At 39.6% G+C, this 27,230-nt stretch overlaps 1 protein-coding gene across 25 annotated transcripts in view; it reads left to right on the top strand.

Moving 5' to 3' along the window:
- The window catches only part of Zmynd11 (zinc finger MYND-type containing 11), a 90,401-nt gene that overhangs the window by 13,116 nt on the left and 50,055 nt on the right, over window positions 1-27,230 (top strand). For 22 of the 25 annotated variants that reach the window (XM_076572901.1, XM_076572897.1, XM_042278202.2 and 19 more), the window contains exon 2: window positions 22,306-22,440. In XM_076572901.1, the coding sequence (XP_076429016.1) occupies window positions 22,325-22,440 (116 nt within the window). In that variant the 5' untranslated portion in view covers window positions 22,306-22,324. Of the gene's footprint in view, window positions 1-2,088; window positions 2,194-2,476; window positions 3,149-22,305; window positions 22,441-27,230 lie in introns of those variants that run through there. The other 3 variants (XM_076572902.1, XM_076572900.1, XM_076572908.1) reach the window with 3 other exon arrangements.

Raw genomic sequence — 27,230 nt, 5'->3', positions numbered from 1 at the left:
CTCTTCTTTGTTTATTCTGCTACTCTCAGCATATGCTTTATTTATTCTAAGGCTAGTCCCCTCAAAGTGGCAAGGTAGCCACAGCTGTTTGGGGCATCACATTCAGACCTAGCACTATTTGGAGAACAAAATGACCATTTTAAGACATTTTAGAAGTTTCCATTTCAAAATACCACTAACATCCATCTTTCGCCTGACTGACAGGGCCGTTGCTGATTTTCTGCAGAAAGGGACAGTGGGATTCCTCGGATGGCTGAAGACTAACCGTGTGAGGCCTGTAGCTGCTGGCAGTTCAATCACTTAACCAAAAACTCTTCAGTGCTTTCACTTTCCCCTTTGCATCCTACGTCCTTTATAGTGACTTACAAAATTTCAATAAACCGGTCCCTTTTTTCACACCTATAGTCTTTCTATGGTGTGATCTCACTGGCTTACACTAGAAGATCCTGGGGGTCTCTGAGTCAGTGTCCCTTCTTCAGGGAAGCCTGCATTGATCCCGAAGTGAGGTCATAGAATGTGACCTCTTTCCAGTATAATTAGCTCCCAGAGTGTCTGTACACAAGATGCCCAAAATTGTGATTTTTGTATGAACATAGGTTGATCAGTTGATTGAGTATTGTATTTTTGAGTAATTGAGTCACAATGGTACATAGCTATACCAGACCTTCACCAGACCAAGCAGGAGTAAAGCCAATGCTGACTGTGCTCAGATAGCATTTGTTAGTTCACTGGGTCACTGTTTTTTAAATGTTGGTATCTATAGTGTACTTTTCAAAGAAGGAAGTCATAGTGAAGCATAATTACATGTAGTGTCATCTTACTATTTTGATATTTGTGCATTAAATTCTGGGCCTGTCTCAGTTTATTTTTTTGGTTGTGAGCCTAGCCTTTAATGGTTTAGCCATCTCTCCAGCCCCTGTCTCAGTTTATATGGGAACTAATTTTATGTTTTATCAAGTATTACACTTAATTTCACATGATGTCACTTAGGATAAGGGCAGAAAGACTGTGACAGTCTAATGAAATAGCATGTTTCTCAGACAATAGAATGTTCATTAGTTATCTTGCCCCAAACAGCTTCAAAAATAGTGAAGGAGACAGTTTGGGAAATGTAGTCCAAAGTTTCCCAGGTTTACCTCAGGCTTTCTTGAAAGTGGTATGCATGTGAGCTAGATCAGTGCTGTCCTGGCAAGATTTAGAAATTCGTCAGCCTGTGGGCTGTGGCCCCTTTTAAGACAGAATTGTTTTAGAAAACAGTATGCCTTCATAAGACACAATAATTAGACATATTTAGTTGCTTGGGAGACTGGATTTCTTTTCTCCTCTTCTAAACTTACAAATTCACCCCCCACCAACTCCAGGATTCTCCCTAAATAGACATTAGCAGCCAACCATTGCAAATGAGTTAGAACTGCAAAATGGGGCCAGACCTATGATGGCCCTTTCAATGGTAGGTGACTTAGTTAGGGTTTCTGTTGCTGTGAAGAGACACCATGACCACAGCAACTCTCATAAAAGGAAACATTTAATTGAAATTGGATTACAGTTTCAGAGGTTTAGTCCATTATTGTCATGGTAGGAAACATGGTGGCATACAGGCAGACATGGTGCTGGAGAGGTAATAGAGTTCTCCATCTTGATCCACAGTCAACAGAAGCAGACATTGTGTCCCACACTGGGTAGATCTTGAGCATATAAGAGACCCCACAGCCCACCCCCACAGTGACACACTTCCTCCAACAATGCCACACCTCCTCATAGTACCACTCCCTATGAGCCAAGCATTCAAACAGTGAGTCTTTGGGGGCCATGCATATTCAAACTACCACTCTAGGAAACACATTTTAGCCAAATCACAGCCCAGAGTGCTTTGAACCCCAACTGCAGGACAGTGGTATTGGCAGTTAAACCCTCACACATTGTCAGTGTCTGCTGTTGCTATGTGCACTGTTACCTAACACTTCAGATTGTGTGCAATAATTGAAGATTTCAAATTATATTTCATGTTTCCAAAAATGCTATGCATTTTAAGATAATTCAATAAGACAATACCAAAACTAAAATAAGATGGGAACTTGTGTTCTTCAGACCTGCTCAGGAGTTGACTGTCAGCTGAAAGCATGCTTTGTGACTCGGGGTGATGTTGCTGTTGGTGCTGCAGGGAGGAGCCCTGGTGACATGCCCCTCAGCCCTGTATGTGTTTGCTCTTTGGTCTAGAAAATACTGGTATCATGTCTGAGTACTTTGTCCTCTTTCTTGTTCATGCTCTTGACAACAAAATGAAACGCTGTTAACCTTATATAGAATGGTAATTGAGAGTATAAATTATGGTAATTTTCATGTAGTTAAAAATAAAAAGTTCATTTTTGGTCTAATTTCATAAATTAAATTGTGTTAGATTTATTAAATAATTTAAAAATAAAAGTTAATTTATTAGGAGATGATTTGAATAAAGGGTCAGTACTAGTTTAGTTAGTGACAGCTGGTTGTATCTAACAGTTGACTCAGTCCTCCCTGTTTCTCCCCTCTAGTGCATTCATCATGCTATGACTATGTGTCCCAGTGAGTCAAAATTCTGAAGCATGGAATTGCTGCTGCCTTCTTTAGCTTTGAAATTTAGTGTTATGCAGTCAGCAAATTATGAAAGATCCTTCTTGAAAAACTGTTTGAGAAACAAAACATTTGGTTAATTTGGTGTAGACTGGAGTAGTTGCCACATAACACATGAGTGACTAGTTAAATAGACTTGAAGAAAATGCCAGCATGTTCTGCCTCTTAGATTTCTAAGTTCCTGGGAGGCAGGGGTTATTTTATCTCCACTAATTGTTGGGGATCCTTTTGAGATTGTAAGATCAGAGTGATTGATTCCTGGTTCAGACGGGGACTGACTACTCAGAGCTGACTGTGGCTGGCTGGCAACATTTCAGAAAGTTTTCATTTCCTTCATACACCTCTTTAATGTGGTTTCAGAATGTTGATACTGTTAAAGTTCGGTTATTCAGCATACTATTTTATTATCCTGTAACTGATCTCCACCATGGTTATGTTCTGTAAAGGCACCACAGACTCCTACCTGAGTGTAGGCTGAGATGCTGCTCCACTTCTGAGAATCGTGTGGCCTAGACAGTTCTCATGGTGAGACCCCACGGTAGGCACAAGAAGCCCCTCTAAAATTTAGTGCTTTGGCTGAAAACTCTTGTTTGGGACAATGCAGTTATTAAAGAGTGCATTAACAGTATACATATACATAACAGTATAACAGGTATGGATATTCCCAGTACCATTTAGCCCAGAGTGTCCTAGAACTCATTATGTGCAACAGACTGGCCACCAACTCATAAAGATCCCTGCCTCTGCCTCCCATGTGCTGGGATGAGAGGTGAGCCCCACCACCACCTGGCCGAATTATTTAATTCTTAAATCATTTATTTGGAAAGTTCAATTTTTAGAACAGCATACTTTTAAATTTTGTTAAATCAATTATTAGTATATTTTAGTGTCTTATTTATACAAGTCATGTACCTGTAACTTGCTAAAAGTAAGTCTTTATTGCTGTGTTTTTATGATTAATTTTTAGCATATATGTACTACATGCTTTAGTTTCTGTTTTTTTGTTTTTTTTTTAATCTATCAGTTTTCTTAGGTTTCCCGGCCTCTTCTTCCAGGTGTGCTGTTCTTTGTTCTCACTCCTCCCCCCTCACTCCTCCCCCCTCACTCCTCCCCCCTCACTCCTCCCCCCTCACTCCTCCCCCCTCACTCCTCCCCTCTCACTCCTCCCCTCTCACTCCTCCTCAGGACTGTGTAGCACCTTCAGCTGCTTGTTCTGCTCTCTTAGCACATGGATTCTGTTGCCTGTTGTTTGTTTACTCTTTTTGGGGGGCCCACCACCCAGCTCCCAAATAAATCACACAGGAGGCTCATTATTACTTATGAATGTCCGGCCTCAGCTTGACTTCTTTCTTGCCAGCTTTCCTTAAATTATCCCATGTACCTTTGCCTCTGGACTTTTCCTGTTCTCCAACTTCTGTAAATCTTACTCTTACTCCGTGGCTTGCTGTGTAGCTGGTCCCTGGAGTCCTCTTCCTTCTCTGGCTGCTTCCTTCTCCCTCTTCTCCTAGATTTCTCCCTCCCTCTATATATTCTCTCTGCCTGCCAGTCCCGCCTACCCTTTCTCCTGCCTTGCTATTGGCCAGTTATTTATTAGACCATCAGGTGTTTTACACAGGCACAGTAACACAACTTCACAGAGTTAAACAAATGCAACATAAGCAAAAGTAACACACCTTAAAGTAATATTCTACATTGCCCTCTTTTACCTTCCACTCCCCATTCAAGCTTGTTCACCTGTGCACGTAAGTATTTAAAAATATATACCTCGTGGAATTTTAGGGCTAGGTTCTGCACAGAAGACACAAAGTATTAATCATTTTGAGCCTGGCTTACTTTGCTTAACATAATGATTTTTAGCTTAATTCCTAATAATAAATATTGTTATTGCTTTAGCTTAAAAGCTTTTAGTAAGCAAAACAACAACAAAACAAAACAAAACCCCTATCTGCCTATTTTCAGATAAGAAACAGTCAATTTGGAAACAGACTGGTACATCCTATGTACTTGAGAGGCAACATGCTTACGAGTGAGACGTTCCTGGTGGTTTAGTTTGAGTTCTCATAAAGCTCAAGATTATGATTCTGAGTACTTACTGGAAGAAAAGCAAAAGATAATTTAAGAGCTAAATTAAAGTTAGGCAGGAGTTGTGCTGTTAGTGTTTTGGATGATGTAGGGATGACTTTCTCGAAGGTCTTCAGAGCTCACTCTGTCATTCTGATTTCTTGACATTGATGGTAGCCCTGAGAGTTTGGGATGAAATTTAATTTTAAATTGAAAATTATAATTTACACTATGCACTGCTAGTTTCTGTTATTAAGGTTAAGTTACTTGAACATTTATTATGTAGGTCTTGGAATTTGAAGAAAATGATGAGATTTAAAATGTATTACAGGGGGTTGGAGAGATGGCTTTTCCAGAGAGCACTCCTCCAGAAGACTAAAGTTGGGTCCTGAGCACCCATGACTAGTGACTTACAACTGTCTGTAACTAGCTTCAGCTCCAGGACATCTGATGTCCTATTCTGGCCTCCGAGGGCACCTATACATGTGCACATTCTCCTCCCCGCCCCCCACAGACACAGACACATAATTAAAAAATAATAAAAATAAATGAAAAATATAAGAAAACATATATAGCAAAGCTATTGTTACGTCACAAAAGAGTCATAATTGTCTCTACCTTTGTATGCTTAGAAATGATAGTAATTTGTGTGTGTGCTTGTGTGCATGCACATATTCATGTGTGGACAATCTTTTTTCTTTGTTTCATTTTTTTTTGAGAGAGGACTGCTCTGTGTAGCCCTGACAGTCTGGGAACTCGCTTTGTAGACCAGGTTGGCTTTGAATTTGCAGAGATCTGCTAGCCTTTTGGCTAGCTTGCCCTAGGGATCCACCTGTCTCCACCTCCCCAGTGTTGGGATTACAAGTATATAATATAGATGTAATATATGGGTTTTAAGAATCAAATTCAGGTCTTCAAGCTTGTGTGGCAAGCTGTTTACCAATTAATTGAGCTATCTTCCCAACCCCATTACTGTAGTTTAATTTTTAAAGTTATTAATAACCAAAGCAGGCAGCAATTGGTGTGTGTGTGTGTATATGTGTGTGTAGAGGGTCTTACTTTGTAGCTCTGGCTGTCCTGGAACTTACAAAGCAGACAGCAGCTAGTGTGTGTGTGTGTGTGTGTGTGTGTGTGTGTGTGTGTGTGTGTGTGTGTGTGTGTTTGTGTTTCCTCACCATGTAGCTCTGGCTGTCCTGGAACTTACTATGTAGATCATGCTTGCCTCAAACTCAGATCCACCTGCCTCTGCCTCCCAGGTGCTAGGATTAATGGCGTGCACCACCATGCCCAGCTAATAGCTAGTTTTTAAAAAGGTGGGTGCAAAGTGTCAGAGAAAGGAAGGAGAGACACACCTAACACTCAGCAATTATTTTTGAAAGTACTTTGTTAAGTTGATAATCATTAATAATTGCTTTGATCAAGTAAGATAGTAAAGATTGCATTTTGACACACCCTCTCATTGTAGCAATAAAAAAATAGCTGATTTTATTTCATTATTGGCTCCCCCAAACTGCATTTAGCCAGTACTGTATAAGTGGCAGTGTAGATGTTTTTACCTGTGAGAATGTGCATTTTTGCTGGTTATTGCCACATTCCCCTCCACTCACACTGTGATTTTTGTTTTCCCATCATTAATGTGGAGAAGGCTTGTTTATCTATAGTCCTGTCAAGAGTACATTGCCAGATACCAGTTTCATTAGCCTCACACTTAGAAATGATACATTAAGTGTAGTTTCATTTCTCTAATTGTAAGAGAAATTAACTATCTTTCCATATATTTATAACCCGTTTACAACCTTTTTCTGGTTTTCGCCTTTCTTTATGTTTTTCTCATTTTCTTCTTCTTCCTCCTTCTCTTCTTCTTTTTTGGCTTTAAGAAAAATGTAGAGTTTCATTAAATATTAGGGAACTTAGTCTTTCATTTGTGGCGTAATTGGCAATGTTTCTTATTTGTTTCCTTATCCAGCTTGTCATTTAACTCTTTTGCCTTATATGCCTTTGATCTTGCATGCTACATTACTTCCTTCCTTCCTTTTGTTCATTCATTTATTTTTATTTTTTAATATGTATTTTTTATTTTTTTTCTCTCATATATTGCATCCCAACCTTGGTTTCCCCTCCCTACTCTCTTCCCAGTCCCTCCTTCAACATCCCTTCTTCCCTAGATCCACTCTTCCTCCTTTCCCTTCAGAAAAGGCCAGTCCTCTTAGGGATATCAACCAAACATGGCATATCAAGTTATAATAAAACTAGGCACATCCCCTCATATTAAGACTGCATGCAACAACCCAGTAGGAGGAAAAGGGTCCTGAAAGTAGGCAAAAGAGTCGGAAGCAGCTCCTGTTCCCACTGTTGGGAGTCCCACAGGAACACCAAGCAACACAATTGTAACACATGCAGAAGACACAGGTCAGGCCCGTACAGGCTCCCTGATTGTCAGTTGGGTCTCTGTGAGCCCTGCTTAGTTGAGTCTGTGGGCCGTTTTCCTCAGGTGTCTTGATCCCTCTGCCTCCTCCAGTCCTTCCTTGCCCCCTTGTGCAGGATTCCCCAAGCTCTGCCTAATGTTTATCTGTGGGTCTCTGCATCTGCTCCCATCAGTTGCTGGATGAAGCCTCTCTGATGATGATTATGCTAAGCTCCTATCTACAAGTATAGCAGAGTATAATTAGGAATCATTTCATTGACTTTTATTTTTTTAAACCCAATCCTGTTTGGTTCTATCCTTAGTTTCTGGGCTCTTCAGACTCTGGTTCCTGGCCCTCAAGACAGTGCCATGGGCTCCCTCGCCTAGCATGGGTCTCAACATTAGATCAGCCATTGGTTGGCCACTCCCACAAGTCCTTCATCACCTTTACCCCAGCAGGACTAATTGTAACTAGACGGTTTATGGCTGGGTTGGTGTTCCAGTCTGTCCACGGGAAGCCTTGCTTGGTCACAGAAGATGGCCAGTTGAAGTTCCATGTCCGCCATTACTAGCAGTCTTCACTAGGCTCACCTTTGTGGAGTCCTGGGAGTTTCCATTGGACTAGGTTTTTGCCTTGCCACTAAAAACAAACAAACAAACAAACAAACAACAAAAAACTTCTAGATTTTGTGCTTTGTCTATGGTTCTTGTTGCCGACAGTTCTAGTTAGATTTACCGGCCCTTCCCTAACTTGCTCTGCTTCAGGTTTTTGAGTCACAGGACCCCCCCCCCCCATGCACACACTTTGACATTAAAGGGCTTTATGCTTTCTATTACTTGACGGTCCTATTTTTCTGACTCTTGGTTGGATTTTCCAATCATTTTTTTTGTTTTAATATTATTTATAACTATATCACCTGTGTCTCTTGCAAGAAGTAACTTTACTTTTTCAGTTCTTGTTCATCTGAGTAACTTCTTGATCCTCTGCCTCTTTAGCATGTGCTGTAGGCATGAGGCCTGCTACTGCTCCTGATTGTCTTCTCTGTGTAGTGTTGAACAAGGATGGAGACAGTGGATACGCTTATCTCTTTCTGCATAGTAGCTGAAAATTCCAACATTTTAACCATCGGATATTCTAGTAGCTTTGAGGCCAGGATGTGCATATTAAACAATCATCCCTCAGTTCTTATTTGTGTAATGATTGTTACACAAATTTGTGCTGAATTCTGTACTTTTTAAGCATCTGTAGAGATGATAATATTCTTAGTTTTCCTGATATCCCACTAGATTTTCTAATATTAAACATCATTTCATTTCTAGAATAAAACATCCCTTTTTTTATTGTTTGTGTTTGCCAAGATTTTATTTAGGATTTTTTTTCATAATCTTAGCTAACTTGTTGGATTTTCTTTCTAAGCTGTTTGTATGTTTATTGGTGTAAGTATTTGTCTATGAGTCCAAGGGAGCTGACTTTCTGCTCCCGGGTTACTGTTTACTCTTGCTCTGATGTGGATGGGAATTTTTCAGGTCTTCTAGAGCTGCTTTCCCATGGTGAAACCTGTTTCCTGGACAAGACAGGATTTGGGGCTTTCCTTTCTCATGCTTTACTAGCTTATCTTTGCCACTTCCTGAGAAAAATTACAGAGGTCATAAAGTTGTGGGCTGTCTGAATGACTGAAAGGTCTCTTGTCAACCTCCAGTTGATTGTTTGGATGGCTTAGAAATGTAGGTAGAATAGAGTTTCTCCTCAGTCAGAAGGCAGGTACTGGGAAGTGTGGTCAGTCCTCTGAGCCCACTTTCTGACCTGTACCCCCTTGGAAACCTCTCCTACCTGCTTGCACCTCTGACTTGGGACATTGCTTAAACTATACCACAGGTTTTTTAGTTCTCATTGTACATTTTTTAACTTGGTTGACAATTGCATCAACTTCAACACTAAACCATTTAAACTCAGCTCATTATTATTATTATTGGTTTTTTTTTTTTTTTTTCAAGACAGGGTTTCTCTGTCCTGGATCTTGCTCTGTAGACCAGGCTGGCCTCAAACTCACAGAGATCCACCTGACTCTGCTTCTCAAGTACTGGGATTAAAGGCGTGCGCCATCGCCACCTGGTAGCATTATTTTTTTTAAGGTTTATTTATTTATTTTTGTGTATACTAGTGCTCTATCTGCATGTATGTCTGCATGCCTGAAGAGGGCATCAGATCCCACTATAGATGACTGTGAGCCACCATGTGGTTTTGGGAATTGAACTCAGAACCTCCAGAAGAGCCCCTGGTGCTCTTAACCACTGAGCCATCTCTCTAGCCCCAAACTCAGCCTTATTTTAACATTTCATTAGCATTCCTATTTGCGTTATCCTATTTATAGCTTACAGATACAATTCTATTTCTTACTTTTCTGTGACACTAAGTTATGTTCTAAAAATCTTTACTAGCCTTTTCTGATTTGAGCCCCTGCTTCCATTCGTTTTGCTTGATGTGACCTCTTGTTGAGAAGCTACTTCTGAACATCTAATGATTCTTGGCTGCCTTTCCATATTTAAGGGGGAGACTCCAGAGAGCTAATCACAGGTCTTGTGTAGGGGCATTATAGGGATGTCAGGTGGCCAGGTGGTATTTTCTTTAGCTTCCTTCAGATGTCAGTGTCTGAAGGTCCTTTCTCTGGAACCATTTGATTTTCCAGGTAGGAAATTATTTGGATTTTTTAGTCTCATGACAGAACATGAATTCGGGTGTCTAGAATTTGGTGTAGGAAAGGGACTGTCAACCATTCATGCTATGTATTTTGTACTTGTCCTTTCCTAACCCCTAGCCTGCCCCAGTGTGAAGGCTTCTTAATTTCCATGTATTGAAATCAAACTGCTTACTAGTTAGCTCCTGTTTATCTGTTGTCAGTCTACCTTCGTCCTGTTTCCATTCTGCTTTTCTTCACTTTCTGTCCCTTCCAGTCTTTCTGTGCCTCCTTTCTGTGAGTTCTTTTCCAGATACACTTCTCCATCATTGAATGACCACCTCACACAGCACATAGCATTCTTAAGCCACCAGTGGAAAACGCAGACCTGCCTTTATGTTAATGAGCTAAAGTCAAAAGCAGGTGCACTAAAAATATTGTATAAGACTACCTTTAGGGTGTTTTTAGAGTGTGCATGAAACCTTCATGGGTTTCATGCCTAGAATTGAGCCCCAGTCCTGAGATATCTCATGATTATGTATGTGCAGATCTCCCTTAATCTGAAAACATCTGAAATGTATCTGGCTCTAAGTATTCAGGATAAGGGGCACATTTCTTTAACATTTTATGATAGTTTTCATAAGCAACTTCAGAAATCACAGTGGCTTAAAGCAGTGATTCATGCTCATATTAGATATCACAGTTTAGTTAGAGCTCCACTGTACTGTCCTCTTCTGAGATGCAGGCTGAGAATGCAGCTACCATCAGAGACATCACCCTCACCCTCATCATGCATGGCATTAATGACATCATGAAAACTTATATTGAGAATCTTAAATCTTTCTAAGTAGAAGTGGCATAAATCACTTTTACTTCCCTTTGCCTATTCTAGCCCACGTGGCCTCGCCTAATCCAGGACAGTTGACCTCACCTAATGCAGCCCATATGGCCTCACTAAGACAGAACACACGACACACCTGATTTCATTGCAGCAGTAGGGAACTGTAGTAGTGGTGGTGATGCTTGAGACAGGTAGAATTGTTTGGTGAGTATCACTGTTGATTACTGTAGCAACCTTGACAGCCCGTCTAAGGTAGCTGTCCTGCACATCCATGGACAAGGATGCCAAGTCTACTCAGTTAGGGAAAAAAATTGTCTTATGTGCAGGTGTTTCTTGATGACCACACTTTAAAAGAAGTTGAAAATCTAATGCAAAGTGAGCCAATGACCTTAATAAAAGAGCCAGAATATGAAAACTCTTGAGAATTGATAAATTAATTTTTTCACTTTTGATTACTTAGAAAAATCTTAGATAAGAAACCAAAACATGACCAACTAAATAAATAAATTCTGCTTCAACAAAATTAAAACCTTTCTGTGTATCAAAGGACATTACTTTTAAAAAGTCTAGAGCTAGGAGTGGTACACACCTAGAATACCAGCACATGGAAAGTTGAGGCAGGAAGATTGAAAAATCCTAAGGCCGAGTATGGGCTACATACTAAGAGCCTAGAATATGGGCTGCATACTAAGAGTCTATCTGACTGAGTTGGAGGGAGGAGGAAAGAGAGAGACAAGAAAATCATAATGTAAGTGGTAAAGGCAGCATGTAGAAAGGTAGAAATTGCCTGTAAAACTTGCACCTCTGAAAAGGGGATAATACCTAGGATACATAAAGCTCCCTATGCACCAACTAAATAACAGTTAAAATGGACAAAGGATTTGAAGGATATTTCTTCCAAGAAAATGAATAGCAAAAAGCCAGCAAAATATGAAAATATGTTCAACATTACCAGTCATATAAATCAGTTAATCACAACCACAGTGATGGACTATTTGCACCTACCCAAATAGCTGAGATTTAAAGAGGAGGAGGAGGAGGAGAAGGAGGAGGAAGTGTTTGTAAAAGTGTGGAGAAATTGGACTGCTTACCTTGCTGATCAAGGTGTAGTGCTTCAGCTGCTATAGAAAGCAGTTTTCTGATTGCTGCAAAGGTTAAACAGATTTACTATGTGATTTAGCAGTTCCTCTTCTGGGTACATGTCCAAAGGAATTGAAAGCATACACTTATCTGCCAGTGGTGATGCTAGCTAGATGTTAGCAACCGCCTGTGTCCATCAATAGATGATGGATGAACAATAACACCTGTTGTATTCAGAGGAGGAGTGCTGTGAGGTATGAGGAGAACTGAAGATCTGCTACATCCTGTAAGAGATGGACTGGGGAAACATGATATTAAGTGCAATAAGCCAGATGCGGGAAGACACACACTGTGGGATTCTACTTGTGAAATATCTTTGCTACATTCACTTCCACCCCAGTAAGCTGTACTTTGTGCATTTGTGAGTTGAATGGTTTGTGGTTTTATAGCTCAGCAAATCTGTTTGAAAAAGAAAAGGTTGTTAGTTTTCTAATTTGTCATTTCATTTTACAAAGAAGTCTTAGTCTGGACACATCCTTTGGACACATAAATTGCTGTGATCTGAATATCAGAAAATGATTCTATCCTCTGAAACTCATTTTGGAACTTGATATTATCTTAAAAAGGGAGAAACGTAATTTTTTAAAGTGGAGCTTGTGAGTAAAATCATCAGAGTTGGGCCCTTGAATTAAATTCTGGTGGCTTTATAAGAAGAGAGAGACCTCACATGCAGGTGTGTGGTTACAAGTTCACTCAACTCATGATCACCCTCTGATGCTCAATGCTGCCAAGGAGCTCTGCTACCAAAAATCGATCTGTAGGCACAGGCCTTCAACTTGGACCAGAACAATTAACCAAAATACACTTGTAAGTAACTTACCTAGCCTGTGCTGTTGTGCTAGCCACAGTGGAAAACATACTCAAGCTAGTAGAGTTTAAAAGTGAACCATTAAAAAAAACCCAAACTTTTAAATAAAAGCCTTGTATGGCGTGTTTTGTTGTCAGGAGCCTTGGTTGTTTCTAGTTTTCAATCTAATGTGCAGACAAAGAACTAGCAGGCATCCACTCTGTGTTCTTTGTATCCCTCCACACCAGCTGCTCACACACATGGAACGATGCCATCTGATTGTTTTGGAGGGTTCTTAGTGGAGTATTTGAGATTTACTCCTCTTAAGACATAGTAACAAACCTTTATTATTATTGTGGGCTAAGTTTATGCTTTCTCTATCTTGTTTTTCAATTTTAAAAATAGAGGTAAAATACATTTAGCACAAAGTTTAACCATTTCAAGCACATAGTTCAATGTAAAGGCTTTTGCAGTACTGCACAGTTGTCTTTACCACCCACCCACAACTCAGTGAGCTGCAGCTCTCCATCCCTCACACTGAGCTCCTGGCAGCCACAGGCTCATTGCAACATATCACAATAATTAACTGGGGAGGAATGTTCATCCAGGAAGCATTTATTCATATCTAGTTTGTGGTAAAGCTGAGCAGCGACATAAGGAAAGCTTAAAAGAGGTGTGCTTTAAAAGCTGATAAGCTGGGATAATGGTATATACCCTGTCATCCCACCATGTGGCAGGCTGAGGCAGGAGGATCACAGGTTCTGGGGCACTCTGGGCTGTATAGCAAGACCTCCATTTCAGAAAACCCAAGAACTAAATTAAATAAGAAATTCAAAACTGATAGTATTGGGCAGGTAGTACATGTAAAATAATTATGTAGGACTCGACAATGTGTTTAATTATAATTTCACATATGTAGCTTGCATACAAGTTTTAATAATCACAGTTGTGAGACACTAACAACAGGCTAAACAAAGTCAAGAAATTAATTCTAGTATTCCTAACAATTAAATACAAATTTAGGAGTATCACATTTTGTTGTAGAACAGAGAAAATTTCCAGCAAATCATGCTAATTCATTTGGTTTCCTCTGTGGTAAAACATCATATTATCTCATTTACAATGATATTCAGAAAGAAATTCCACTGTTTCCAGTTGGCATTGGCATTATTCTATGTTGATAACAAGTTTAAAAAGATGAGCAGAAAGCAAAAGTAAGAAAAATCAGTCTTTTTTGGATCTTTCAGAGAAGTGAGGCCACTTTGAGGGGCAAGCTACTACATAGAAAACTGAGATAGGCTGGTAGAAAGAGCTAAGGCTTCTAAGAGCTGAAGTGTATGTGCAGGACTGTGCGTGGGAACAAAAGCCATGGTAGGATTGATCGACTGTCAGAATTTTAAGTCTGGGCAACTGGGAAAGGTGAGGACTCCAGGGAAACCCAGAAAATGGCTTCCTTATGTGTTCAAGTATTGCCTTAATCAGGATCTCACTGTGAGTATCAGAGAGAAATGCCCTGTGCTTTGGGCAGCAACAGGCAGGAGGAAGAGAGGCTAGCAGACGTGCCAGAGTGCTCCATTCTTTTTTGTTTGTTTGTTTTGTTTTTCGAGACAGGGTTTCTTCAGTGTTTCCCTGGCTGTCTTGGAACTTGCTCTGTAGACCAGGCTGACCTTGAACTCACAGAGATCCACCTGCCTCTGCCTGCCTTCCGAGTGCTGGGATTAAAGGCACACCACTACTGCCCGCCCTGCAGAGTGCTCCATTCTTAGTAAGACCTGTCTGCAGGCTTGAGGCTCCTTTGTGTGACCTTAACAGCTGTGTTTCACCAGAACCTAGCCAGTCTGGGGGAAGGAAATGGGCAGCTTCAGTTTCTTCTCACATTGTCATGTGAGGGAGAGAAGTGCTGGTGACACTGGCAGTCCAGTAACAAAGACTTACAACAGGTCGCTGTGAAGTCATAGGATTGAATGACGCCCTCTCCCCCATCCCTTCAACTACATGATTAAAGGCCTATCCATCATGGCTCTATTTGCTCAGTACACCATGCCCATTTTCTTCCAAAAGCAAAAGACCATAAGGCTTACCAAAAGGTGGAAGTATAGTTTGAAGAGACTAAGCAAACATCAGAAACAGAGTCTATGTAATAAGAATATTGGATAATAATCAGACAGTGCATTATTTAAAACTATGGTTAAAATGCTGAGGGCAAAAAGTAGGCAGCATGTAATAGTGAGTGGATCATGTAAGCAGAGTCAAAAGTCCTAAGAAAGAATAAAAAGTATTAGAGAAAAGCAGTGTAGCAGAAATGAAGAATGCCTCGGAGGAGTTAGTCAATGATGGGCTGGGCTAAGGAAGTAATCTGAGTTTGAGGATATGGAAGAATTTCTGAACTGAAAAAGCAAAAGAAAAATATGGGGTAGATAGCTTCAGAGTAGAACATTCAGGAGCCATGGGCACCTCAAAAATATGTAATTTATGTATGATGGTAATATAGAAAAGAAAAAGAACTTGAAACAGTATTTGAGGCAACACTTCCTGGAGAATTTTGCCAAATGTCAAGACATTAAGTACAAGAAACAGTAAGAGGGACAATGTCACCAGACCCACACCAAGGAATGAAGTTTCAAGCATAAAACACATCAAGATATCTTGAAAGAAGCCATGAAGGAAATATTTTGGTAAGATCAAGATATAAGGTTAATGTATAAAAATTCCTTATGTACCAGCAATGAACAGTATAATTTAAGGTGAAACATTTGGGTTTACATTAACATGCAAAAACTGTAATGTTTAGATAGAAATCTAACAATATATCTTCTAGGTCTATATGAGGAAGACTACAAAACTCTAATTAGATAATTAATGTAAAGATAACTCATGGCTAGGAAGATTAATGTCAAGATGTCCCACCTTCTCAGTTTGATCTGTAATTTTAATGCAACATCAGTCAAAACCTGAGTCACTTGGTACATGGACACCAACAAACCCTTTTTGAAGTTGATATGGAAAGGCAAAGACCCAGAAGAACAAAGTCAAAAAAGTTGATGGTTGCCAACCTTGAATCTTACGATGAAGATGTTGCAATCAGTTATGATGCAGCATTAGCAAAAGAACTGACGATGGAATAGAATAGAGAACCAAGAGATAGACCTGAACATCAGCCAAGGAGTCAAGGCCATGCTGCAATAGATGAACATTTGATTATAAAAGTGAATTTAAATGACATTACTGGAAATTAATTGAAAATGGATCAATTTCTCAATGCCAAATGCAGAACTGCTAAACTTTGCAAGACAGCAGAACCTCCATGCTCCTGCTCTGCTGATACCACTGTAGATACAGCACCAAAGGGACTGTCAGTGAAAGAGAGAATTAATAAACAGGATTTTAGATTGCCAGGTGTTTGTATGTGAGTGATATATAGTGTAGAGAATAAGAACATATACTATAGACTAAGAGAAAAATGTTTCCAAAAGATGCCTTTGATAACTTTTAATCACATTTGCAAAGGGTGTGAGCAGGTAGCCTGGTCATAGGTAAAGTGCTCTAGAATGTGAGTTTGATCCCCAGAATCCAGCTGTGGTGGCATGTGCTTATAATCCCAGTGCGGAGAGATGGAGACAGGTGGTCCCTGGGGCTCACTGGCCAGCGGGCCTAATCTTGCTGAGTTCCAAGTCAGTGAGAGATGCTTTCTCAAAAAAGGTGGATAATGCTTCTGAGGACCGATACCCCAGATTGTTTTTGGCTTGCACATGCACATGCATCTGCACCCCTCAAATACAGTAATACAAAAATAAAGCTTTAATTCAATAAGAAAACCCAGTAAGCGGGCTGGAGAGAGGGCATATTGGTTGGGAGCACTGACTGCTCTTCCAGAGGACCTGGGTTCAGTTCTCAGCACCCACATGCCAGCTCACAACTGTGTAACTCCAGGATCCAGCACCCTCGCACAGACATACATGCAAGCAAAACACCAATGCACACAAAATAAAAATACATAAATTATTAACAAAAAAAAAAAAACAACAGTTAAGAAGGCAACCCCCTGGGTGGACACCTTCCTAAAGCAGATGCAAAAGGTGACAAACATAAGAAAAATGAACAGATGTTCAATAAAACTTTCTATTAGGAATTAGAAAGTGAAAACATTAGCAATCAGTACATGCCTACTGTCTAAATCCACAGTCCTGGCTCTGGCTGCTGGCAGGGTTGTAAGGCAGCAGGAGATTCCATGCCTTGCTGGGAGGAATGTCCTCTTACTTTAGAGGACAGTCGGGCAGAGCTTTTGATGTTTTACAAAACTAAAAATACTTTTACTATAAAATTCAGCTTTCATGCCCTTTGCTATTTACCCAAATGAGCCAAAAATTTATCTGCTTACAAAAATCTTCATGTACATTTTATAGCAGGATTTTTTCCATAGCTAATAAAACTTGTATGCAACCATGGCAGCCTTTAGTAGGTGAGTGGGTAGATAAACTGTTTCATATAACCACTGGAATAGTAGTTAATGTTGGCAGATGCTATCAAGCTATGAAAAGAAGGCTGTGTGATTCTAACAGCATGTCATTCTGGAAGAGGTGAAATTGTGGGAACACTGAATAGTAGTTCCCAGAGGTTAGAGGGGAGAAGACAGTAGTAGGTGAAGCACAGAGAACTTTGTAAGGCAATGAAATTATAGTGTGTGATGTCACAATTTTGCTTGCTTGTCACTGAACATGTGCCAAGACCTAAAGAGTGCACAAAACCTTAACCTATGCACTTAGTTTGACAGTGATGTCAGTATAGGTTCATTGATTATAGCAGGTTTCACCATCCTGGTGAGGTCTTGATGGCAGTAGTGCCTATGTGGAGACAGGCTGTATATGGGAAATTTGTTACCAACCTAAAACTTCTCCAAAAGGATTTAAAAATTTTCTGATCTGAGTGTAGAAGTGTTTACCAAAAAGGTAATTATAAAGGAACATATGTCTAGATTTCTGCATCATTCCATTTAATGCTTATTAAAAGGCAAAGAGAAAAGTATTTTATGAATAACAATACATAAAAAAAACACTAAAGCTGGAGATAGTGGTGTTACCTATAATCCCAGGAATAAGGAGGTGGAAGCATGAGGATCAGAAGTTTAAAATTGTACTTGGCTACATAGTGAGTTCAAGGCCATCCTGAGTAAGACCCTGTCCCCCAAATACAAAACAAAAAGAAAAAAAAAACAAAACAACAACAACAAAAACCACCAAAAGCTAAGATATAAATGGGAGGATGGTGAAAATATATAATCATAAAGTAAAATCACTAATAGATAAGGAAGTTTCATACATATCTAAGTTACAGTGTAAACTATGAAGCAATAGGACTTTTTAAAGTTTTATGTAATATCTGGTGTAAATATTTGAATATTTATGCAATAAAGCCAAACCTTCACACACAAACCTATACTAGAAGTAAATAGAGCTCCTTCACTGCAGAGGCTGATTGCAGTCTTTTATCTTTCCCTCATCCATGCTGTCTTCACTGTGTGCTTTATTACTCGTTACAACACAGCCTCCATACATATGCATTTGCCATCAAATGATGCGTTATTTAAATTTTGCTTGTTAATTTTTCCTGGCTTGCTGTGTTCTTTTTGTGTAGTGCTGTGATGACACAGGAGTATCCCTATAGAATGGAATTGTGGTAAATCTGGATTTCCAAGGACAATATTGGCATCAGCTAGGGGCTTATTAAAATTACCTGAAGTGTTTTGCTTACTTTTTAAGCTATAGGCCTCTTGAAAATTGTTTCCCTGTGTAGCTTTTACCAAAAGGAGTATATTGTATTCCTCGTGTATGTTGGAAAAGACTGTCATTGTGATTTCTACACATCTTATGACCTTTCTTTTTGAAATGAGGGACCACTCCAGGGTCTTATGGCATAGCTAGAAGAGTTGAATTTAGTATTTTTATATGGAAAGGTTAGCATGTTTGCAACTCTTCTAGGCACCTAGAAAAACATTAGATGTAAAAGTAAATGAGACAACTTTCTTAGTTGAATTAAAGAATTAATTTTAGGAATTTATAATTAATTTTATGAACAGATTACCATTAGTGCACTAAGAACTATTGTGGGGCCATGTGATCCCTACTCAGAGAGGCTGGGGACGGGAACCTAGTGATCCCCACTCAGAGAGACCGGAGATGGGGACCTAGTGATCCCCACTCAGAGAGGCCGGGACGGGGACCTAGTGATCCCCACTCAGGCCGGGACGGGGACCTAGTGATCCCCACTCAGAGAAGAGTGGACTGCAGATTTTGGTTTACCCATGTGGACTGCAGAATTTGGTTTTCCCATGTTCCCACAGACCTTGAGTTACCACTAGTTTTTATGTAGAGTCTAAGAAACCAGATTCCAAAGATGTTTTCTTTTTGTTGACTCTTGCCTAGTTATCGTTGTTTTCCTGTATCCAGCCATGTTGTTACTAGATTAGAGTTTTTGTCTTTTCTGCCCGTTGTTTGCCCACAGTACAGGAGTGGCTCGTATACAGGCAGAATACACTGAGTGTGTGTGAAATGAGTGAACACAGATATCCTAAGAAAGGGAAGCTTGAAGGGTGGAGCTGTAGCTCAGCAGTAGAGCACTTGCTGAGGATTCCTGAAAGTTCTGGGTTTAGTTCCACTACTATATTACTTTTTGAAATTTCTCTTTACTCAGAACTAATTGAATGGTTGTACGTTAATGAAATAGGAATAGTCTTAATAGGCTTAATTGTTTTGTCACTTTGAAGATGTACCACATACTTCACCATTCACTCAGTTGCCAGTGTTCCGCTTTGACTCCCATAACCAGTGATCATCCCCAGGTCTGGTGGAACTTGGATAACACCATGTCTGCTATCTGTCACATGCCCATGGCTCTCAGAAGTCCCTGCTTGTATCTTTGCGTCTGCTTTCCTGAGATATAGCTCACTTCCTTTTTCAGTCTTGACTTTTAATAATTTCTAGGAATATAATATCACTTGAAGCATTTCTGCTACTTAGTTTCCGTTATATTAGTATGATTGTTATATAATAATTATAGTTATTATTCTAGTATTCTCAAAAGTTAAATTTTCTATTAAATTTGTCTATAGATCTGATAATTATTCTTGATTAATTTATGAGGCGGCATCTCTCTAGGTTGCCTGAGCTGCCTTGGAGCTAACTCTGTGGCCCAGACAATCTTTGAGCTTGCAGGGCACCCGCTGCAGTCTCCGGGTAGTGGGATTACAGGGCTTCACTGTTCGGTCTAGCTCATACCATGTGTTTGGAAAGAATAATTTGCAGATGAGTTATATGTTTACTATATCTGCTTGTATTATTCTCTTATTATATAGAACACAGTGTACTCCTGATTTTACCAGAAATTCCACTTTGTTTACTATGATGCTGTCATACCTTATGTTATGGTCATAATATACCTTACTTCTGCATATATTATAAACATAACGACATCTATTAATTATTTTTCTTTTTGCTTTAAACAATTATTTTTAAAATAAATTAAGAACAACATTGGTATTTATATTTTCTCATATTTCTTATATTTTTTTCACTTATTTCTGCCTAAATTTTACCTAGGCAAGAAGCAGCATGATCCTTTTCTGAATCTCACAGGAAGTTCTAGAGCATTTGTATGTTTGTTCTCTATGACCTTACACTGTGCACACTAGATTTCCTCTGTCAAATCTGGTTTATGGCAAGGATTGCCATTCATTACATTTTAAATATCTCCTGGTAGTAGCCACAGCAATATGAACAAGGCAGACACTGGCCACTCAGTAGATAGTTGAGATGGCTGGATTGTGCTCCTGTGTGTGAACGAACAACAGACACAGCAGTACTGGGCTGAGCTGTGCTGTTATACCTTGCTGTGGCTCATGCAGTTTCTTCCCATGGTTTGTTCCATGCTTGAGCTGGCACTCCTGAAGAAGCACATTGAAACCCAGGTGTCTGTGTACTCTACAGCAGAAGCATCATAAATCATAGTTGTCATTTTTATCATCACCTAGTTACAGGTCTAAGTTTATTCAGAACCAACTGATGTTCCTTTAAAACTTGAATACCAACTTTTTTTTGATTGTGTAGTGTGTGCATGTGCATGCATGTGCAAACATGTATGTGTGTAGAGTGTTAAATATGTGCCAGGAGGCTAAAGGATGACAGGTGTTCTACTCTCACTCTCCGCCTTATTCCCTGAAACAGTCTCTTACTGAACCTAAGCTAGGGTGGAGGTTAACAAGTCCCAGCCATCTCCTTGCCTCTCCTCCCACCTTTTGCCAAGTGCTGGGGTCACAGGCTCACAGGGCTATGACATTTGAACTCAGGTCTTCATGTGTGCATCAAGAAGAGTTCTAAACCACTGAGCCATCTCCCTAGCCTAGCATTGTTTTAGAAGTAGCCCTGGGAAAAGTAGGCCATCCAGAAATACCTTCAGCACTTCTACAGAGCACTCACGCTCTTTTGGCTCTCTAGTGCTGGAAGCCACCATATCCAGGATCTGGCTGGCTCCAGGCTCCCCAGTGAGTCTGCTTAAGATGAACCCTAGTGGCACTTACAAGTCTCACTCAGGTTGGTGAGAGAAAGAAGGAGGCCAAGTGGGCCAAGACAGAGAAGGAGAGAAAAGTGAGATTCCAGCAACTTCTCTGGCCTTTCTGGGAGTACACTGAAGTATTAGAATGGGCTCCTCACTTGCTGTCTCCTTGAAGGGAGTAGCCAGCTGGAGCTGGCCCAATGCCTGCCTTCCTGCCATGCACTTAAGGGCCTAGCACACTGATGTGTGGGTTGTATGTTTCATTGGATCCTCAAGACTGGGCTCTCCATGAGCATGAAACAAAGCTTCAGTGGGCCTTCTTTAATACTGCCACCCACCAGACACTGGGCTGTCATCCATTTGTTCTTTCGTGCCTGGAGACAGCTGGGAGGGTATTCGGAAGCTTGACAGCTATTCCCTTCATCCCATACAGAATACTAAAATTTGAATAAAATAGTAGTGCTATTTCCCAATAATGTAATTATTCGCTCTGAAATGAACCCCTATTCTGGCAGCTGGATCATTACTGATCATTTGCGATCTGGTGCCCTAGCTCTTGGCCTTTTGTATTTTACCTCAGAACAACTTGGCTTCTCTGTCAATGGTTGGTTTGTTTCTTGAGACAAGGTCTTGCTATGCAGTTCTGACTCTCATGGAAGTCATTGTGTAGATTGGGTTGACCTTGAATTTGTGCTGATCTTCCTGCTCTACCTCCTGTGTGCTGGGATTACAAGTGTGCAGCTCCACATGCCATAGCCACATATGACTAGTGTTTGCTTTTTATAAACATTGTTTTCATTTGTATATAACTCTGGAATCTCTAAGGTTCTGATAATAAAAAAGCTGAAATACCAAACAATTAGGACATGTAAATGCCACTCTGTATTGCTCAGGTTTCACACAGTGTAATACCTAAAACTGAAATTTTATCTTGTAATATTTATGTGTTTTAGAATTAACATTAAATGTCTTTATTTTTTGAGACTGATATAAAGTTGACTTCTTAGAAAGACCTTTTCAAGTGTTTTGGATTTTAGAACATCAGACTTTAGCAGGTAACCAAGTGAATGATTGCTTTTATTAAGTAGAAATGTAATATGAAAGATAGAAAATGGAAAGCTGCAATACTGCGTCTCACTTCAGTATGACCAGTGTCAGGAGGTGCTGCTGTTGTTGCTTCTCATGTTGGAAATTCACTCTGTAATTCATGGTTTCTGCCTTATGTTTTTGTGTATTACTACAGCTAAAGAAGTAAACAGGTCATGGCACGTTTAACAAAAAGACGACAGGCGGATACAAAAGCTATCCAACATCTTTGGGCAGCCATTGAAATTATAAGGAATCAGAAGCAAATTGCCAACATTGACCGTATTACAAAGTAAGTAAATTTAAACAAACAAACAACGTAACTGTAAAAGTTCCCAAATGCCCTTATCTCATATGCTAGTCATACATTATAAGAACTAAAGTCATTTTGCCTTCCAGAAGAATACAGAAAAGGGAAAATAACAGAAACATGTATAGACAATTTGTACTTAGAAGCCTTGTAAATTAATACTAGATAAATAAGTAAAAGATCAGTCTATTCTATTTATAGTAGTTTTTCAATTATATATTTTTTGGCTCTTAGAAACTTTTATTTAAGAAGTTTGTTAGTAACATGTTTTATTGTAGTGAAGCTGTCTAAATAAAATCTATTGCTCGTGGCTTATTTCAATGTTAAGATGAAAATGCTTTTTCTAGTAAATACTATTTTTGAGTACTTTATAACTCACTAGCAGAAATTAGCTTGAATACACATTCAGGTTAAAAAGAAAATTCCCCTTTCTTCTTAGTTTCTAATGCTATTTGTTTTAGTAGATCTAGATTCAATGTAGGAACAAAGCAAAACAACAACCAAAAACCAAACTACCTAATAGATCTTCTTTTTACTGATTTTGTACTGTGAAGGAGTCTTCAGTTAGGAATTTGATTTTATTTATTTCTCCAGACGCTTTTTAAAAAATAAAGCTAACATTACATTTTTAAAAGCTTATCTGATTTTTACATGTTAACTGAAATAGAATTTCTTTATGCTTATCCTGCCCTCAATTTGCTGGGTGGTGTCTATAAAAATGAAAGGCCAGCTGACCTCTAAAGACTGACTTCCACAGTGCTTTGGGACATTATTAACACATAATATAGTTGAGCCCCATGCACATCTACATGGTCTCCAGATGTGAAGACAATGAGGCTACCTAAGATGGAAGGACCAGGAGATTGGCAGGAAGCCAGCTGCAGCCCTGCCTCCTGTGGGCTAAAATAAAAAACAATTTCCAAAAATAAATAGTACATTGCTTTAATTATTACCTAATTGTTGTTTATTTTTAAAAAGCAACCATTTTGAGGTATGGTAATTAAGTATAGAATAGGATGATGAGTTTTCAAAAATCTCAGGCTGTGTCTGTAACATAGGTCAGTGGTAAAAGCACATACCTTTCAAAGGTGAGGCCTATTTTTTTTTGTTTGTTTTTGTTTTTGTTTGTTTTTTAGTTTTTGGTTTTTTGAGACAGGGTTTCTCTGTGTAGCTTTGTGCCTTTACTGGAACTTGCTCTGTAGACCAGGCTGTCCTTAAACTCACAAAGATCCGCCTGCCTCTGCCTCCCGAGTGCTGGGATTAAAAGCATGCACCACCACCGCCCGGTGAGGCCTATTTTCAATTCCCTTCACTGGGAAATAAATCTAAAAGAATAAAAAAAAAAAAAATACTAAATATGTCCTTGAGATAGCTGAAATGTTTGTAGCAGAGCATTGAAATTAGAAAAGAATATACTGTTGTTTGGATTGAAATTTTAAAGCATGTAATTTTGAACAATTTCAATTTCTCAGACAATACTTCTTTTTCTTCTATGGAGTGTCTGTTGAGCAGCTTAGGGTACCCACCAAGAACCTCAGGAGTATCATGAGTGCTGCTGCTGGGCTGGGTGACCTGCTGATTTTGGAGGAAGAAGATTAATGGCTGTATTGATGGCGCATGTATCTGCTGGCTATTTAAGACCTGTGTGTGTATTTTTGTGCATATGTGAAACTAGCAAAAGACCCAGGGGTGGTCATTGGGACCTCACACATCTCCTTTGCACTATGAATCATTGACAAGATTTCTCTTTTCTCCTTTCTTCATCAGTGTAACTTTGAATGGTGACCAAGCCATATTTTTCTTTATTTCTTAAGTTCTATAATTCTTAAATATGAATACATTTGCTTACCTGTCAAATGGTCATGGATCTATAAGTCTGATCTGAAGATGGAAGCAGAGGACCACCTAGGACTTGCCCAATCTAGTGCCCTTGCTTCTTGGCTGATGCCAGTTCCCTTGATGTCCCCTTGCCTGAGGTTGGCTGAGAAGTGCCATTGGCGGTGATGGAAAGTAGGTTTGCTGCTGTGTGGTCTGGGATTCCTGTTCTGCATCCTGAGGTCAGGACTTCTCACACATTTCATAAAGTTTAAATCAAGCTACTTGGCATAGTTCATGTTAGAATATGCAGGTATCTTTTAAACTTTGAAAATACCTTAGGTTGCCCAAGCTGAGTTCTCATCAAGACCTTGTTTTCTATCTGTGCTAACTGGTGAGCAGCCCCATTATTTAGTCGTGCACTAAGTGTTACAACCGTTGAGGTTACTGCCTTATGGCCTGGTATATTCTTAAGTATCTTGTCTAACTCTACATAATGGCATGGTTCTGCCTGTTCTTTATTTTTATTATTTTAATCTATAAATTCCACAGCCATCTTTTTATTGTTGTTCTCCCTTGGGATTTTTACTAAGGAAACTGGTTTACTTGTTCTGCAGTTCCCATGCTCTGGTCATGCTGGTCATATCACTGTGGTCTAGTAACTCAAGTGTGACCCCAGTCCTCTGAATTTCATGGAATGGGGAGAGTTGGATCTAGAGACTGTAGGCAGACTCTGTAGGTGATGCTGTGCTCTACTGTAGGAGGCACATGTTAATTCTCCTTTTGTGACATTTGTAGCCATTCGTGTTAAACTTGAGAAGTTAGGAAGGTGTGAACAGTGGTAATATTTGTGAGTCTTCCAGCTAGAGCACTTTCCTCAGGACAAGCTTCCCTGTGGCTGCCATACATAGGTCACCACAGAAAAGGATGTTTCACTTTACTGCTTTTAAGGATAACATCCCCCCCCCCACGCCACCTCCTCCCCGCCCCCAGGCAGGATTTCTCTGTGTCGCTCTGGCTATCCTGGAACTCACTTTATAGACCAGGCTGGCCTCAAACTCAGAGATCTGCCTACTTAAGCCTCCTGAGTGCTGGGATGAAAGGTGTGCACCACCACTGCCCAGCTAAATATGGCATTCTTTTTTTTTTTTTTTTTTTTTTTTTTTTTAAGATTTTACAGTGTTCTGCTGGCATGCATGCTTCATGCCAGAAGAGGGCACCAGATCTCATTATAGATGGTGGTGAGCTACCATGTGGCTGCTGGGAATTGAATTTAGGACCTCTGGAAGAACAGCCAGTGTTCTTAACCTCTAAGCCATCTCTCCAGCCCCTAAAAAATGGCATTCTTAGTAGGTGACTGTGGACTTCCTAAGAGCCGTTTGGAATTCATACACCAAATGCTTGACATGCTTCCATCCATACCCCTTATAACCTAATGTTATCATACACTTCTGTACACGCTTGCACACATACTATGGCTTATTTTTATTTAGTATGCTGGATTTTTGTCTTTCTGTAGTGTATCTGTGATTTCCTTTGTTCTTTTTATTTTAGTTTTAATATTTCTCTGCTTTGCAACTTGGTCTAACAGTGGCGTGGTCTGCTCTCTGTTCCTGCACTCATGCCTATGCGTGCCTTCTGGGTTAGATTTATGTCTAAGGTTTTCATTCTTGCTCTGTTGTTTTGTTTAGACTTCTTTGCAATGCTGATCATTGAACCTTGGACTTCACTTCTGAAGTGCTTTTCATTTACTTTAAGTTTTTGACTCATTTTGAGGTTTATCTACTTCTGATTGACAGTTTTTGTAGCTTATTGACTTCCTGTCTTACCTTGCATTTGAAATAGTAGATTACGGTTTTCCTGTTTTGTAGGTGACTATTCTGTGTTCTACCTCTTTAGCTACAGTGCTTCATTTGGATTTGAATCTCTTCTTGAATTTACATTAGATGTATGTCTCTGAAGTTCCTTTACATGCCATTTTTTAATTGACAGAAATATGGTCTCCACAGCACATACAGAAAATCTTTTTACCTGACTCCATCAGTGTTGGTGTTTTAATTCCTAGCATTGTACTAAACATGGGGCTTTTTTCCTGGAAGGGAACTTTAGCTATTTAATTTGAGCATCTACAGTGCATATTATTCTCCTTCTCTGTGAGTGTGTGAAATTCCCTCTGGTTGTCTGTCACTGCTCTTCTGAGACTGTCCTTGGCTTTATAGTGAGAAGCTATTGGCTTAGATCATGTTCTTTTTTTTAAAAAAAAAAAAAGATTTATTTATCTTTATTTATGTATATGAGTTTCTGCCTGTGGTATATTTGTACTCTGTGGGCATGACTGGTGTCTGTGGAGGCCAGAAGAGGGCCCAGATCCCCTGAACTAGAGTTAAACTGGCCCATGGATGCTGAGGCCTGAATCCATGCACTCTACAAAAGCTATTAACCACTGAGCCATCCCTCTAGTCTTTCACCTGTCCGTCCTGTTGGGCAATCCTCCATAGCTGGCAGTGCCAAGTGCATTTGTAACTCTAGGAAGGTTGTCATCATCTGCTTAGAAACAGGATAGTATCTGCCTAAGAAATGGAAAGGGGCTTCTGAAGAGATGCTGTCAAGGTATAATCTCAAGTAATCTTTGACCTGTCAATAAAACTATTTTTACATTTGTAGGAACTGATGTTTAATTATCAAAACAATTCATATTCATATGAATTGTTATTTTATTATAAATAAGGCTAGAGAGTTTAGATTATCTGAGAAGATGGCTAGGAAAGATCTCTCTCCGCCTTGCAGTATCTGTAAGTGTATGGGACAGTAGGTATATGTGCATGGACCTCTTCTGTGTAGTTTGGATAGATGTTTTTATGACAAAGCTTGGAAACATTTGGCCTCTAACATTTATATTAAATAAGTATTTTGAAAACATTTATGTGTTTAAGATGCTGTGCATTAGTGTTAAATCA

The sequence above is a fragment of the Peromyscus maniculatus genome, chromosome 5 (genome assembly GCF_049852395.1).
Source record: "Peromyscus maniculatus bairdii isolate BWxNUB_F1_BW_parent chromosome 5, HU_Pman_BW_mat_3.1, whole genome shotgun sequence".
In the NCBI taxonomy this organism is placed as follows: Eukaryota; Metazoa; Chordata; class Mammalia; order Rodentia; family Cricetidae; genus Peromyscus; species Peromyscus maniculatus.
Note: the sequence above shows the minus strand (reverse complement) of the source record. Positions and strands in the feature narration are given on the sequence as shown.